The 16,895-nt window shown below is 41.9% G+C and overlaps 1 protein-coding gene across 6 annotated transcripts in view; it reads left to right on the top strand.

Moving 5' to 3' along the window:
- Positions 1–16,895, top strand: part of VIT (vitrin) — a 59,955-nt gene that overhangs the window by 10,899 nt on the left and 32,161 nt on the right. For 4 of the 6 annotated variants that reach the window (XM_038130560.1, XM_038130559.1, XM_038130557.1 and 1 more), the window contains exons 2-7: positions 3,423–3,492; positions 5,208–5,273; positions 6,227–6,398; positions 8,246–8,379; positions 12,931–13,008; positions 16,162–16,242. In XM_038130560.1, the coding sequence (XP_037986488.1) occupies positions 3,462–3,492; positions 5,208–5,273; positions 6,227–6,398; positions 8,246–8,379; positions 12,931–13,008; positions 16,162–16,242 (562 nt within the window). In that variant the 5' untranslated portion in view covers positions 3,423–3,461. The remainder of the gene's footprint in view (positions 1–3,422; positions 3,493–5,207; positions 5,274–6,226; positions 6,399–8,245; positions 8,380–12,930; positions 13,009–16,161; positions 16,243–16,895) is intronic. The other 2 variants (XM_038130558.1, XM_038130555.1) reach the window with 1 other exon arrangement.

Here is a 16,895-nt window from a genome sequence, read left to right as displayed (position 1 = left end):
AAAGGTACTCTGATAAACAGAGATCCAGCATACAGTTTAGGAGATTTAATAGTGTGTAGTCACAACTTCCCAGTTCTGACTGGGACTGTAAATACTGCCTTAACAGAAATCTGATTAGGAGAAGTCTCAGGAAAACTCATGCTCCAGACTACTACAAAGTAGGAACTTTTCAGTTTGTTTTAATGGGATCTATTCATTTTGTAAAGGAACAGAAAAGGTACAGCTTTGTATTTAATAGCAAAGTTTCATTCTTGATCTACAGATAAAACATCCCCAAACCTCTCAGTGGATCTACACAGAGTAAAAAGTCTGTCGTAAGCATGGATTGGAGCCCTGCTTTCCCTTCCTTTCCCAGAGGAACAAAAAAACCCACTGCTTTTTTTTTCCAAGCTGTTGCTCTCTTTACCAGTGCGAAGGAGCAGATGCCACGCTAGTGCACAGTAGAGGAGATCTCACACAGCTTAAATCAGGTGACACCCTCGGCCCCAAACACAATGAACGCACGCAGACTTCCCCCTACAGAAAGCCTGCAGCTTCTGTGCCTGATACTTAATAGTCAGCAATGTAAATCCTCCCGTGCATTCCCCCATGTGACAGCCCAAGGTCTGAGGGCCGGGACCACCCCTTGGAATACTGTCACCAGAGCTGTGTCACAGGATGTCTGTGCATTTCTCCTGACATGCCAGAAATTTCTATGCCTAACATAGAAAATATGATAGTGGCAGGACCAAGTTTCTTTACTATTAAAATTTGTTTCCATGAGCCAAAGTACTACCACCAAAGATACAGAGTCCATAATAAGATGTTTTTCTGTTTAGCTGTGACAACAAAGCTGTTAAGTAAATCTAACAGCTTGTCTAAATGCTTCCAGTATCTTCCTTGTTGATAAACATCTGTTATTGTAGGCTAAAGTGTCTGCTGAACTCTGCTGAACCCCTGACAGGCTTTAAGTCTTAAATCCTTTTAGATTTACTGGCTTCTTTCCACAGTGAATTCATAATAATTTAGGAACAAAAGCTCACTTTCTGTTGCCTTGAAGAGAAATGCCTACCAGCCAACTAGGTCGAGAATGCAGCTGCAGCCAAGCCTAGGGTCCTGCTACCCAAGAGGACTGGGATGGCTCTTGGGGTGGCTGGCCATGCCCTGGGGACAGCAGGGCCTTCAGGAAGCAGTGGGAAGTGGGAAGTCTTGTGCAGCCCTGGCAATATAAGTGGTTACATGTTCTGTAAGACAGGAAAAGTTAGGCAGTGTTGGACTTTCCCCACACAACCCGCAGCAGCCCACCCATGAAGCCAGATTTTACATGGATGCTTTACCATCTCAGACCTCTTCTACTCTAATTAAACTGGTGATGAAAAACATTTCAGCACCAAGCCAAATACTGTCAGGAAAAATTCACACAGACCTCTTGGACTTTAAATAAAAATGCCAATGCTGAATTTGTTCATTGCAAATTTTGGGAATGCTCATATTAAGATGTCTTTTGCAAAGTCTAAGCCAGTGTTGGTACAATCTTAAATGGTGCATGGTAGTTCTGCAAGTGAATTACAACTCTTATTCTGCCTCTTCTTTTTCTGTGGTTGACCTAAAGTGAGGATTCATTGAAGGGGAGCAATTGTTTAATACCCCTGAAGTGTTAGTGGGTTGTAACATAAAAGGGAGGAGAAAAGCATCTGAGCTAAGTTTCTCTGAGCACTCTTCTACATCTTGGTGCTATTTCTTTTAATAGTTTCACAGTAGAAACAAAATTCAGTAAATGCTTAAAATGGATTTTTTTTGTTCCAAAAGATGGGCAACTCTTTTTAATAGAAACTAACCCTGAGAGCTGAATATCACCAACTAACTGCTCTTGCTGATATGGCTTGTACGGCCTGGGGTCACCCCCACTGCACTGCCCACCGTTCTTCAGAAAGACACAGTGACTGTGTCGAGCCACGTTCCATAGCCCCCAGATTCAATTCAGTGGCTTCTGAGAAACCTCTGCCACTTTCAGCTTCAGCAGCCAAGCAGGAAACGTTTTCAGGGAGATCACCAAGGAAAGACATTGTGCTGTTAGGAAGTGACACCGTTAGTATGTCCTGGCTCTTGAAGTTCTCCAACTGTAGCACAGAAATAAGAATCAGAGGTGGATCTGCCCTATGTAAAAAGAGTTATAAATTATATAGACCCAGAACTGGCTGAACTCAGTTTAGATTAGCATACTATTTTAGTCATCCTCGTTCATAGCATGTGGCTTGCTTGAAAAAGAAGAGCAATTAAAGTAAAAATATGGAAACATTTTATATGAAGACAGAATGCAGATTTTTTCTCTTATTCTCGTGTATCTGCCTTGTTCTCTAAATTGCTTTCTGGGGTTACCAAAGCCCTGCTTCTGAGAATATTAATTACTATGTGAAAACAGATGAAATCTGCCATTTTTCCAGGAAGCAGATATCTTGCTTTGCCTAGTCATATGTAGCTTTAGCATTCTTATTTAACATTCATATTTTCTTTCTGGATTGCTAGCTCTTTTGGGTTTTGGTTTTTTTTTTTAAACAAATCTTGCCACTTGTAAGCATGTATAAGTTTCTCTAAAGATCAAGTTTATTTTGATCCTTGATATTCTCCCTTTCAGACTTTTTACTCTATTTATCAAACATTATGTAGTACTTTAATGACTATGATTAACTATGAGTGCCCAACACAAGAGTCCCTCAACAATCATGAAATAATAGCAAAAGCAGCAGGTGATGCTCAGGAGGGGCTGAGAGGGGTTATCTCTAACAAGTTTGAATTCTTGTAGCCTGGCCAAGAACTTCAGGGATGGCAGGGGTCATGAACCATATATGCAGACCCAGAAAAAATGTTTTCCAGATGTTCTGACAGAATCCTCGTAATCTCAGGTGCTCACATGCATGTACACACACACATATCCTCAGAAAATGAAAGAAACCAGTAATTTGGCTCACAAATGATGGAACAATTGTAAAATACTTCACGCAACATCTTTCAGGAGTAAATGGATTTGTTTGTGTTCCCCATATCTATGTGAGATAACCTGGTGTGCTTTGATGTGCAGAAAATATGATTCTGTGATTATTTCTTAGAAGAGCAGTGAACAGATTTGAACAGATGTCAGAACAGGTCCATGCCCATCATGCCCTCTCCTGACACTGGCTTCTGAAATAAGTGTGTGAAATCTTGGTTTCTGGAGCAAAAGACACGTTTTGGAGAGAAATAAAAATTAGTCCGTGGGAGTGTGATAGCCCAAACACCACTTCCTCTGGGGATATCAGTTGTTCTAAAAAGTGTAATAAGAGGATGCAGCATATAAGGACTGTGAAAGGTTAAAGAAGAGCACACAGTCCCTCTGCCCCCACCATTCCAGTGTCCTCTGCAATACCTCCAAATGCAGCCTGATGTGTTTCTCTTTTCCTTTTCAGAGATCCTTAGCGACGCATCCAGATTTTGCTTCACTCACCATGAAGGCCACAGTCCTTGCAACCTTCTTAGGTAAGAACAGCTGATGTGCTGCAGTGAGTAGGGTCTGTGCTCTCCCATCCTGGATGCCCAGTGACTACTGACTAATTCTCTTCCCTTTGGACTCCATGGCTGATGAAGCTCTCAGTGGCAGGTGTAAGCCTTGGCACAGCTTTTCAGATACAGGCTACAAAAAATATTGACTTTGGCATAGAAAAAAATATTAATTACTAGCAGAGATCTCTAAGTATATGACCAGTCACATGCAGTCCATATCAGGTGGGCCTGAAAAGTGTCTGTAATGTAAAGCTTCCCTCTAAAGAAAAATCATCTGTTTCAATTCTCCCTTTTCTTGATATTTCAATGAACAAGATGGTACCAAAAGGTTATAAATGTGTCTTATTTTCTTTCCCCGGCAGTCAGACAGGATCTCACTTTTTGGGAACATGTAGAAACTCCAGAACTTGCAATTCATCTTACATGAATACTCTGGTTGTGACATTCCCAGGCAGTATTCCCTCTAGCTGTTATCCTCAAGTCTGTCAGGACAGTTGTTCTTAGTTCAAATTACAGCAATTTGTGTACTTCTTCTACATAAATTGCCAGATTACTTTCCCTACATTAGATTGTGCTGCAACATTCCAAGTAGTTGAGATATTGCACTTTATTTTCCACTCATGCATTCCTTTTTTTTTAGCTAACTACACTTTTGCCGTGGTTACACAACTGCACCAGTGACAAAAGACCCAAATGCTGCACCTGTGCACTGTCACTTCAGACAGTGTGAGACTGCTTTAACTTTTGAGCGAGTTCTAGGTGTGATTAAGCCTACAGACTCTCTGCAATCAGTCTAGGGGAGAAGAGCATAAAAGAAGGAAATTACTTCTATTGCATATTCTAGTAAGATTAGTTTAATGAAGGATAAAAGGATTAGCTGACACATCACAGAGAGTTCCAATTCCCTTTGAAAGCTCAGAGAAGGGAAAGGTGAATAGGAAAGTCAAGGTATTTGTAATGAAGTTATCAATTACCCATAATACAATGCTTATAAAATAAGCACAGAGAATAAAGAGATTTTGTATGTCATCACTTAGCAAGTAAACATAACATGGTAAGCTACATGCATATATTGGGATGTAACTTTTAATGTGACAGCATATGTCTCTTTTACGCTTTTCAAATCATAATCCTGCTTTACTAAAGAAAAGGAGTGCCCTTGCTGGGACGTGCCACCCTAGAATGTCACACAGCCTGTAATGCTGCCCAGAATCTCTCACCTGCTGCCACCAGTGAGTGAAATGTCACAATACAAAATTACAGAATAGCCTTCCCAAATGATTATTAAGACGAATCTTTGGCTCCTGAACTTCACAGTTGCTTTATGCACAGAGCACATTGTTTCATTAACATCCCCATCACACCAATTGCAAAAAGTTCCCACGGCTTGTGGAAATATTTTTGTGGTTTTCTGGACCCCATGGACTCCGTGGCATCTTTACATAGCTAGTTGCATAGATGAATGTGTGAACTGAACTGATCTTTAATCCCCTTCAGAGAAGTTCCCCACAGCAGATGCCATCTTGACTGCAAAGTTAACACCAAGCAGAAAACTAGATGTGACTGAGAATATTCCTATTTCAGGTTTTCAACCTGTTGATTCAAATTTGAGAAATCTCATGCAGAGGAGCTTGTGGTGACTGATGCTGATAGTCCACATTTTTTCCTGATACTGCGTTTATTTGTTCTAGGTGTGTTTCTTACATGTACGTACACAGCCAAGGAAGCCACAAAGAAGACAAAAAAGGCTAAGCTATGTAAGTGGTCTCAGTAGAATTTTTGGCTGTTTTACAGCAGACATGTCCGGTGCATAAGAAAGGTGCAAAGTGAGATTATATTCTGGCAACTCTTCACAATTGTCTAGAGTCAATGGCATAATACCTTAGCTAAAACATTCTTTTAATGAAAACAAATCATTGAGTAAAGTGTGTGCCACTTAACATTTATAATGGGAAAATTTTGTAATTCACTGCTAAAATGTATCTTCATAGGTCATTAGGTACCACACAAGGATCAAAGCAAGCACTAAGGTTTTCACAGAGAGACACAGACATAAATATGTGAAATGGACCAGCTGTAACACAAAGCGCATGGAGCTGATTAGTGTGAGACAAGAGGTGCATCTCTGTGCACGAGGATGTTTAACTTTCAGCTACTCTGCTGCAGGAGCATTTCTGTCCACAGATTATTTTGCTCATGTAGCTGACAAACAAGCCTGCTGCGAGGTTGTAAATGCACACTTAAATCCCTTGTTTAAAGTAAATTGTACCCAGCAGAAAGTTTTAAAAATTAAGGCAACATAATGGGCTGTGACTTCAGCCTGACATAAAGATGGAACGGAGCTACATGAGCACAGCAGGAGGCTTGGGAAGCATCCCCACCCCCTCCTTCCCACGTGTTAACCACAGGCTGGGTGACTACACTTCTTTCTCTCTCCAGCAAAGTGTCATAACAGATATTTCCTTCAGAGAAGCAAACACTGAAGGTCAGAAATACCCACAGGCCCCCTTATTCCATCCTTAGTTACTGCCACGTCCCTTGGTATAGGGGTCATTATGTGTTCTGTTGTAGAGGGAGAAGACACAGATGTCTTGTATCCCAAAACCATTGATATGAAGGCTTGGGAGGAGGGCATCCCCGTCACTCAGTTACTCACCATTTCATGACAAGTTCTCTCAGCCATGAAAGCATTCAATCTGACTTTACCAAGATTTTGCACTCACAGATGTACCCCAGATTGATTGTGATGTCAAGGCGGGGAAGATAATCAATCCAGAATTCATTGCAAAATGCCCTCCTGGATGTCAAGATGTAAAACACCGTGTTTACGGCACGGACATTTATGCTTCTTTTTCCAGTATCTGCAATGCTGCAATTCACAGGTGAGTGAGTTGAAGTGAGTGAGGCACTCAGACAAAACTGTCATTTCAGTGCAGGGAGCTTTGACTTTTCAAATTCTTTACAGCTCCCACTTGTAGGTTTGATTGCAGGCTGCTGTAGAAAACCTGAGAGAAAGTCCATGTGTGATGGCATGGATCCATTCTTACAAAGTGCTGTCAATCCTGTATTCCTATAGAAATTAGTTGTGTTTGAAGAAGTTTCTCAACCTTTGGAGAAGTGTCTTGAGATTCCCAGATCTCTCATTCGTGCATAACAAACTACTATTGTACTATTATTATTCAAGTGGAAGATAGAGATGGAGCTGCTAATACTAATAAATCTTCAGTAAAAATAGGCATATCACCAGTGATGAATACATATAACTCACATACTTCTGGGATTGGTTTGGTTCTCTGGGTTTGAATTTAATTGCCCTTGACTTCAAAGACTGAGTAATGTGCTTTCCTGCTACATAAAAGGACACTGCACAAGGAAATGAGTAACATAAATTTTGCAGCAAAAGTTTTTCAGAGTTTTATTAGCATTGCAAAAATGTGCATAAAATTCTAACGGAGAATAACTGCACGACCAATACCCACTGCAGCTGGAGGTGGGATGCGCAGGCAGGATGCATCCAGCTGAAAATGCAGCCAGAAGTTCTAAAACCTGATTGACGACTTAGTTTGGAGTTATTTGAGCTACTGCTGTGCTTTCGCTTCTGTGAAATACCTGGTGTGTCGGGCAGAGTGGGGTGGTTAAGGCTTTGGGACTTCCCCCTCGCCTCCGCCCCGCTCAGTGCCCCGGCTGCGGGGCTGTGTGTGCCCTGCGCTGCCACCTCCTGGCTGCGGCTCTGCCCTCGCTGCGGAGGTGACTGCCAGGGGACGGCTTTCTAGCCGCAATTCCTCCCTCACATACTAGTGCACAGCGGGAATTGTCTCGGCATGCAGAATTAGTCCCAAAGGGAAGTTAAAAAATACCGGCAGCAACACTGCAATCTCCCTGCAGCCTGGCTGGCTATATTGCTACAGTGAGGGCTTCAGTTTTTCTCATTTGACAGCTGGCTTTGGCTTTGTTTGCTTGCAATTCCACAGACAGTGAATTTCTTCTCCATACATTTATTTTAACAGCAGCTTCTCACAATTACCGCGGCAAAATACGCTTCTAACATACTCTTCAATCCCGCTTGCAGTACTTATTTTCCTGCCTGATTATTACTGCCAGCCCTACAATTCCCCTGCAGGTGCAGCTGCTTCCCGGTTGACCTGCTGTCCAGGCTACATACACTGAAGGCTTTCTGTTTGTCTCGAGGTACATGTTATAGTGTGTGTTAAACACCATTTGATGTGCACCACACCTGGAGTCTGCCAGGTTTTCTACGGTTTCCAGCAATATTGTGTCCAGTTTACTCCAGGCTGAGGTCAGAAACGTGCTTGGATTTTTGCAGAAAACAGATACCGAGGCTCAAAGAAAACACATTCTGTCACGTGGTTGGCCTGAAAATTCCTCTGAGGACCTCTGCTTGTATCTTGAGTCATTCAATCAAGCTTGCAGGAATTGTAAAGAAGGCAGTAGCTTTTTCTTGTGTGCAACTAGGTCAAGCTTAAACAGGGAACCAGCAGATCAGTGGGAAGAGCAAACAGATCCTGACAGCACTTTGCAACAAACTGCTCTTCTTTATGTGGAAGGAGCACAAATATTTCTTAGCGGCAGGCTTAGTAGTAACATCACAGCCCCACCACCACCCCCGGTTTAAAGGTAAAAGAATCACTTCATACCTCTTGCATTGTAGAACAGTTTTGAAGGGTTTTGTGGAGTTTCTACCCTCAGACACTATGTTTCCTCCTTGCAGTGGTATAATTGACAACACAGGTGGGAAGGTTCTTGTCCAGAAAGTCGCCGGGCACTCTGGTTACCGCGGGAGCTTCTCCAATGGTGTCCGGTCCCTGTCACTGCCACGCTGGAGGGAGTCCTTCCTGGTGTCAGGTACCATTCTGGGGTGGGGCACTCCCCACCACTGATTGCTGAGCAGCAGTGGGCAGAGGGGGAAGCAGCCTCTCGTTTTACACACCTGGTTAACCACCATGAGCCCACCCCAACAGCTTTGGCAGGAATGGGGCATTTGAGACACTTCTTGTTCTGGGCTTCCCCTGTAGCCTGCAAAGAGACCTGCACCCTGCCAGGGGTGTGCTCAGCCCAGCCCAGTGCAGGAGGTGATGGCTACTCTGGACTGAGCCTTGGAAGGCACCTTAATTCCAGCTGTTGATGCATAAAATCTCCTGCTCTTCACCCTGGTAAGCAGTGCTGCTGAGGGAACTGAAAGGCCTTTTGGCCATTTGAAACATCCTCACCCTGCACCTGAATTTGTGTCTCCTGAAATGACTTGGGATTATGTCAAACCCCATGTAGCCCTACTGTATATATGCAAACCTTATATTAAGCCATTTGACTGGTGCATCCCAAGTATGTCAGGAACTCTCTCCACCTCTGTTAGCCAAATAGTTTTGATATCTAATCAGTGCAGGTAAATCCACCTTGCTTTAATGCTCATTCTTTTTTCCTCCCCATAGTATATATAGGAACTCACTTGCATTTACCAACTAAATTCAAAGATTTTAAAAGGGTTTTTTTTGCAAATTAGATCCCCTTTACACCAGCTTCGGATTATCTTACACCTACCACTCACTCTACCTTTGTGAAAGAGGGTTTGCTTGACCTTGCTTTACATAAAAATTCTAAATCTAACTTCTCGATACATTGGGCCAGTTCTTGCTGGTCTTGCACTTTTGGAGGTTTAAGATCGGTACAACCAATTGATGTTAGTTAACTGCACCATTTCTGGAAAAATCAACAGCTCAAGCAACTGAACAGCTACTAAAAATAATGTTCTTTTCATGTGAAAATCTGTAGACAGCAAAAGAGGTCTCAGAAACTGACCAAAACAAACTGTCATCCTAATTTTGCATTCATGTGTTTGGATGCACTTTTTTACAGCAGTCTGCCATGGGTATACCATATTATGAGAAGGATTTATTTTGGATGAGTAGGAATTTCCTGGAATAGCTGAATTGCTACTTGTACTTGTTGCAGTTTTTTTCTCCAACAAACAGCACATTGTAATTCTGGTACATAAGTGGGAAATAGGATTTTTTTTTCACTTCAGCAGCTGGTCAGTTGTCATCCGCTAAAAGTGTAGAAATTCTTCCATGAGACTGTAGGAATTTTTTATTTATGATAAAACGTCTATTCTTAATTAATGAGACACTATAAAAGAAGATACAAGAGAAAGTTACAAGAGTGTTTCAAAGAAACGCTGGGTATGTGTAGGCAGGATGAGATTTGTCCCTTGTGCACTTAATTCTATGCACACTGAGTGCTCTCACTCATGACAGTAGATCTCTTAATTTATCAACTCAAATGGAAATAGCTCAAATATAAATGTCACGTATCATATAACATACATTCTGTATTTTATATATGAACAGGAAGAAAACTTTCACTATCCCTACTGAAATGAGAAATTTAGAATTTCAGAGAAATTTAGAATGCTAAAACCAGGAAGGCTATGCTACTCATCTCAGCAGCCTGAGGCTGAGTGCATACAGATCTTCTCAGAAAGAGAGGAGTTGGGGATGGATTTTTTATGATTATGAGTCATAAGAAGCCAGAGCTGCTTAAAGCATTGCCCAATAAAAATATAAAGTCACCTAAGGCATTAATTTCAGGGCAGCTTTAGACCTTTAGAACTGAGTCTCCTATTCTCCAGCTGAATTCTCTTTCATCACAGCAGACCTATGTGCAATACTGTGCCCTGGAAATGTGCCAACAGCTTATTCCTAGTTAGGATATTGTCACCGAGTTTGTGGTGTTTAAATTGTGAATGAACGTCCACACAAAAGAGCAGGGAAGAGGAATCCTTGGGGGACCCAGGGAATACAGTGGCATGATTTAGGGGCAGTGGAGTAGGAGGTCTGTCCTCTGCCATTAAAGCAGCCAGCACACCAGGAGGTATGCGCACGCTTTGGTATTCACTTTCAAGCACTGAAATGCCTTGGCACTCAGCTGAATGACTCCATTCAGTTTAGTGGGAGTTTTGCAGCTAGTGGGTTAAGAAAATAGTCCTGAACTTCTGGGTTTGCTAGTCACAAATAAGTGTGAGAGGGTGAACAGCCACTGCACTATAGCAGCCACCATGCCACAGCTTGTATTTCAATGGCCAAAGCTGATGTTTTCAGCCCACATGAAAACACATTTTTAAGTATGTTAAGCAAACTCCAACCTAGATGTAACTTTTTTCCAATAGTGAAAAAGACATATTAACATTGCCCCAGAGAACAGGGCCACATTAGGGTCAGGCCTCAGGCCTATGTATGGGTCACAAATGGGATGCAAATTGCTGTTGATCAAAAATCCCAGAATCCAGCCTCCCCTCCTTAGCCGGTGTATTTTCACAGCAGCAGGCTTCAGGTTTGCATTAGAAATCAGTTTAGCACAGAAATATACCAAATTAAGATCAGATTATCATGCTATTGCTGCATCCATGTATCAACTGCTCATACTGAAAACCCATTCTCTGTTTGGGATAAAGGAAAGCATATAAAAATCATCTGTGATCCTGTAACTTTACTGTCTTTCTACCAAATTAGCAGATCTCCCTAGTCTTTACTGGCTCTTGATCCCAGTTTTATCTCAGAGAGAAGTGGGTGTGAAAACCTGCTGCCCTTTACTTCAGCCAGCTTCTGTGAGAGAAGCCCAGAAGGCGAGAAGGAAGCTCTTTCCAGTTTGTCCACTCATGCTAACTTACCAGCTCTGCTCTTTGGTGGATGAGTGTTGACCTTAGTGGAGCTGCTCTCAGCTGATATCACAGTAAATGAGAAATGGAATAGCTTTTTACATCATCACCTCATCAGTAACTCTACCTTCTTTATCTGTGGTTTTGTAATGACATCTGAAATTTCAGAGAAGAGCAAAACAAAGGAGATAAAGACATGAAAAGGGACAAAAGACAGGGACTCTCCAGCTCCATGGACATCTCTGCTCATTAGAGTTCCTCTAGCATGTACCTGTCTTTGTGTGCCATTGATGCCTTGGAGTGGCCACCCAGAGGCTAGACAGAGTCAAGAGAATAAAGTAGGTATTTATTAAAGGCCTTCAATAGATACACTTTGGGCAGTGCAAAAGCCTTGCACAGGCTATACCCCAGATGGATGACAGTCCCCAGTTTCTAAGTTTGCTCTATTTGCATGTCAGAGGTTAATTGTCCAATTATAGCTTCAGGTAATGAAGTCATATTCCCTGGGTTTGCTTCCTCCCGATTCACTTTTGTTTGTGCTTTCTGGGGCCTGAGGCAGAAGGTATCCTTGATTCTCAGGCCTGGAAGGATTGTTTTACTTGACAAAACTGTGAAGGAATTATATGGAGTTCAGAGTTATACACTAATTCAATGCAGGATCTGAAAAATATGAAACCTAAAAACTTAAGGTATCACCATCACAGGAGAAACAGTCCCCAGTTCCCAGGAGTGGCTCAGTCTGCAGGAATTAATTCTGTTCAGTGCTGTTGGTCTCTGTATTAATCACCCGGGATGACAACTGACATGCTTGCAGTGCCATATGTACCTCCTTAAAGAATCCCCCAAGAGAATAGAGGAGAGGTCACCATGACTCAGGTTTTGCAGGAGGTGGAGGTAGGACTCCCCAGAGGTGGTCCAGATACGTGACACAGCACAGCATCTCATAGAGACAGTCACCAGGGTCCGGAAGACCTACATCCCTCAACTCCTAGAGGCCAAAGCAGTATTCCCTGCTGGGCTTTTCTGCAACACTTTTCATTCAGTGATGTATGTGATTGTAAAAACTGTCCCAAGAGATGGAATTGCATGGCCACACGTACCAACAGAGATGGCGTCTGCTCTGGCACTAAAAAGATTTGTGGTTTAAAGCTTAATTGGGAAACGTACCTCATTGTTTCAAGACGGGACTCTCATTTTAGATCTAAATATAGGTACCATATGTTCCCACACACAAGCACAGCCTTCTCTCACTGTTATTACTGCAAAAGACTCTTGCCAGAAATGGCATCTTGCAGAAGTGAGGTCAGAGAAGAATGCTGTGTGCGTGATGAAATGAATCCCACATCAAACATGCTTTCCAAGTCAACTGCATAGTCAGGCATTGGAGAAGGCTGCCTAGGGAAGCTGGGGGTTTAATTAAAAGTTGTACAGATGTCTTTCAGGAATTGTACCCTTGTGCCCAATATCATTTGAGAGCAAAAGAATGAACTAACTGGCCTCTGCAAATCCTCCCCAGTACTGTGTTTTCATGCTTTCTAACTCCTTTTTTATGATTCTGGATTTAGGCACCAGTATTTTTAGTGGTATGGTTTTGAGATTCTGCCATCAGATGAAAGAAATCTTCATGAAAATGAATTGGGAAGTAAAGAAGAGGGGTCTAATTCTGGATGCCTATGTTAGATGAGAAATTTATCAAGAAAACTTAGAATATTTTGTGATGCCTTCTAATACATACTTTTTTGTAGAGGGCAAGCCAAGAAAAGGTGTGACATATCCATCAACTCTTGAATATTCTTCTTCAAAAAGTACAGCTGTTAAATCAGGCAAGTATTTGTGACTGACTATCCCTTACATCCTTTCACAACTATCTATCATAGCTCAGTTGTATAACACAAAGACATAACTATTCAGAGGCAGAAGTTCATGTATCCATTAGTATGTCATCCAAATCACTCATGGTATTTTTTTATCTTAAGCATATGGAAATCATCTCAGACAATTTCTATTTTTTGGTCATGCCATGTTTCACAGACTTCCGTTTCCAAATAGTTTCCCCCTTGCTTTAGATCTGTTACTGAGTATGATGGTGTACTGGTTATATGCAAGCATTTGATGTTATACGTGTTGTTTTCCCCTAATGCTACTCATGTTATCTCTTGGGATAGTCAGTGCTGAGAGTATAATATTATATAGTAATATAATACAAATGAAAGAGATGGTAATGCACAGCAGCTTAACTAAGAATGCTACAATAAAGAAATACTTTGTATAATCATTTTAGTCAGCATCCTACTCTGTAAGACTCAGATCAGTTTAAATAATTTAGTTGTTTGAAGAGGGCTTTGATCAAGTTTCACACTGGTGGGTTGTGCACATGGATTACCTCTGTCACTGAAATGACACTTGGTTTTGCTCCCTGTGACAGCTATGTAAGGTTCAGACTCTTCCTTGGGAATGCAAACAAAAAGGAAATTAATGTCCCATACTGCAGTGCACTTCCCTTACACAGTCCTTTTGCTGATTGCTGAGCCTGAGCCTTCCTGGGCATATCCACTGCAAGCTGTGCTATAAGGAAATGTGCTGTATATTTTCCATGAACTCAAATGCCTGGCATTGGGTGCATTTATCCAAGACCACAGAGAGGTTACTTGGAGACCTCCTCTTCTCCTGAAAAGGTCATCAAGTTCAACTCAGCACTGCCATGTCCATCATAACCATGGTCCTTAAGTGCCACATCTACATGTCTTTCAAATATCTCCAGGGATGGTAACTTCATCACTTCCCTGGAAAGCCTGCTCCAATACTTGACAACACTTTCTGTGAAGAAATTCTGTCTAATATCCAGTCTAAACCTCCCTTGGAGCAACCTGAGGCCATTTTCCCTTGACTGACCCCCACCTCACTACAACCTCTTTTCAGATACTTGTAGAGAGCCATTAAGTCCCCTCTGAGCCTTGGGGTTTGTTTTTTTCCAGGCTAGAACAACTGCATTCCCTCAGCTGCTCCTCATAAGACTTGTGCTCCAGCCCCTTCACCAGCTTCGTTGCCCTTCATCTTTATATTTTCCTTAAACAAAAGCCAATTTAAATCTCAAAGCTGTAGTTGTTCAGACCAAATATGTGCAGCTCAATTCCATGCCTTTACTTTGTAATACCTTTGAATTTACAATAAAATAGGTACAGATTTGTATATTTCTTGATCACATATGCAGAAATTACTTGACCCAAATATTATGCTCTGCTAGAAGGGAGGGCAATACCTTAGGAATCTTGCCTTTCTCTGAGAAACGTTTGTTAAATCACAGCTCATCATTCCCAGCTGTACCACACTTGAAATATCAGCCCAAACATTTCAGAGCAGACCAGAGACAATCACAGCCAGGACTGAGCTCAGCAGGCTGTAAGCAATGGTCTCTCCACCAGTGCCAAAAGCCACGTAATATAAGAATCAGTGTAGAAATTAAGAACATCATCAGTCAGGGTTCTGTCACACAAACAAAATACCAGGAGCTTGTTCCTGCAGCAACCCAAGACACAAGTCTTCACTTTGTTCCTGAATCAAATAGTGTGAATGAAATGCCAGGATTCTAGCAACAGAGACAGTGCATTCATGCAGAGAAAGGCCAGGATTATCAGAGGAGCAAGCAACTGTTATATCAAATCCAATGTCACTGCCTGATTTTGCCCATCCTTGTCCCACAGGTAGCAAAGAGATCCATTGTAAGCAATCTATCTTCCTCAAGCCCTACTTGGCGCTATCAGCCCTCCTTAGATCTGCCACCTCAACTCAGCCATCTCAGCTGTTCTCTGTTGGAAACAGCTTGTCTTTAAGATAAAAGTCTCTGTAATACACACCCTGGGCCATTTTGTGAAAGAGAATTTCCTACTTACTTTTTGATATTAAAAAAGCTACGTTTTTCTTTTAATTTTAGTTACAGAGACCACACTGTTCACTTTGATACTTAAGTCCATTATCTGCAGGAGGCAAAAGCAGTCCTTTAAGTATTACACTCACTGCTGTCAGATTAACAAAAAATCCTGCTTCATACCTGATCAGCTGTCAGAGATGCAATTTTAGTCCTCATCCCAGAGATGCCAGAGATTCATAGTCCCTGACATTTCTTTAAATGCTCCTGGTGGTTACAGTGCTTCTCAAATTCTGGGCACGGCAAGAAAAGCCTTCCCAAAATTGTAACTCTTCACAGCTGATCAAAACTATTAAAAGATGTTTAGAAAAAACAGTACAAAATTTTAGGAAAACATTAACACTGCAGTAAATTCTCAAACAGTTTGATGCTGCCAAAAGAGCTAGAGAATAAAAAAAAAAAAAAAAAAAAAAAAAAGGGAAGAAGAAAATCCTCCAGTACTCAGTCAGATAAAAAAGCAGTAAATAAACTATAATATGTATTCCAAGTATGTTCATGTCGCTGGGCCTCAGAAATAAAAAAAAGAACAAAAAATCTCCCTTTTCCTTCTAAGCCAGTCCATGGCATTCAGGATTTGGCCCCATAATGATCTCAAAATGTCAGGCAAGAAAGAAATACATCTGAACATGAATTAGTGACTGAAATATTGCACATTAGCAAGTATTTCCCAAACAACATACACACATCATGACCCTGGTTCTCAGAACATGCTACTACTCAGAGGAAAAAAATATGATGCATTAAATCTTATGAGTATGGGCTTATTGGTGGCAAACCCCCACACTTCTTGCTCACTTCAGAAATTCTGTTGATACTGACAGGAGCTTTTGGGCTGTAAAAATGCCAAAGTTTGGCATGAAAGATAGGGGGTGACTGCTCCCTTGTAGTCGCTTTTTCCCGGCAGGTGATAAAGCTCTGATTTGACTGCCAAACCTACCTAATTGAATGTGACAGGATGCCTTCCTTTGGGGACTGAAAATCTCTAAATGGGAGACTTGAAATTATTTTCTTTACAGAGCTGCCTTTTCTAATGTGCTCAATTTTGCTTCAGAGCCTAAAAAACCAGAGCAAGACCTTAAAGGTATGAAGAGTGCAGACACCGCTAACACATCAGAAAAAGCATCAGATCAAGGTAAGGGCTGGGGATCTTGGTGCTCTTTACATTATCCAACCCACCTAATCTGCCTGCACGTGCTTACAGGGAGCATTTTGACACTGGTTACACAGACAGCTTTACCTCCCCCATCCAACCTCCTCTCCACAGCCCCTTTCCCACCAAACCAAACTGAAATGGAGCTTGAAGGGCTTCTGCTAATTCAGAGAAGAGGGCACCCACAGAGTTTAATTTCTGCTTGTGCTTTTCATGAGCTCAGGTTTTGTGAACTTGAAAATCTTACATTATGGTTCTTGGCAATCTCCTATGCAGAGCACGTGCCCTGCAAACCCTTTGAAGATACTGTGAAAGAGATGGGTACCCTGCCTGCAGGAGCACTGGGAACAGCTTCCTCTTGTGTTAAAGGATCCACGAGAAACCCAGCCAACATGCACCAAGGCAACATCTTTTCTTTGCTCTTACTGTGCTGCTTCCTCAGGTTTTCTGCTAATGCTAATAGCTTCCAGCTTCCTTGCTCCTCACAGACTGGGGTATAAAGCTGGCCAGTGTGCCTGCTCCCTACTCCAGCAGCACAGGATCACAGGGGAAGACTCACTGTGCCCTCTATTTTCTTTCTTTTAGCACAGTTTCATGGAGCAGTGCACTGTTCAGCCCAAAAAGGGCCATTCATG

This window comes from Motacilla alba, chromosome 3, assembly GCF_015832195.1.
Source record: "Motacilla alba alba isolate MOTALB_02 chromosome 3, Motacilla_alba_V1.0_pri, whole genome shotgun sequence".
In the NCBI taxonomy this organism is placed as follows: domain Eukaryota; kingdom Metazoa; phylum Chordata; class Aves; order Passeriformes; family Motacillidae; genus Motacilla; species Motacilla alba.
Note: the sequence above shows the minus strand (reverse complement) of the source record. Positions and strands in the feature narration are given on the sequence as shown.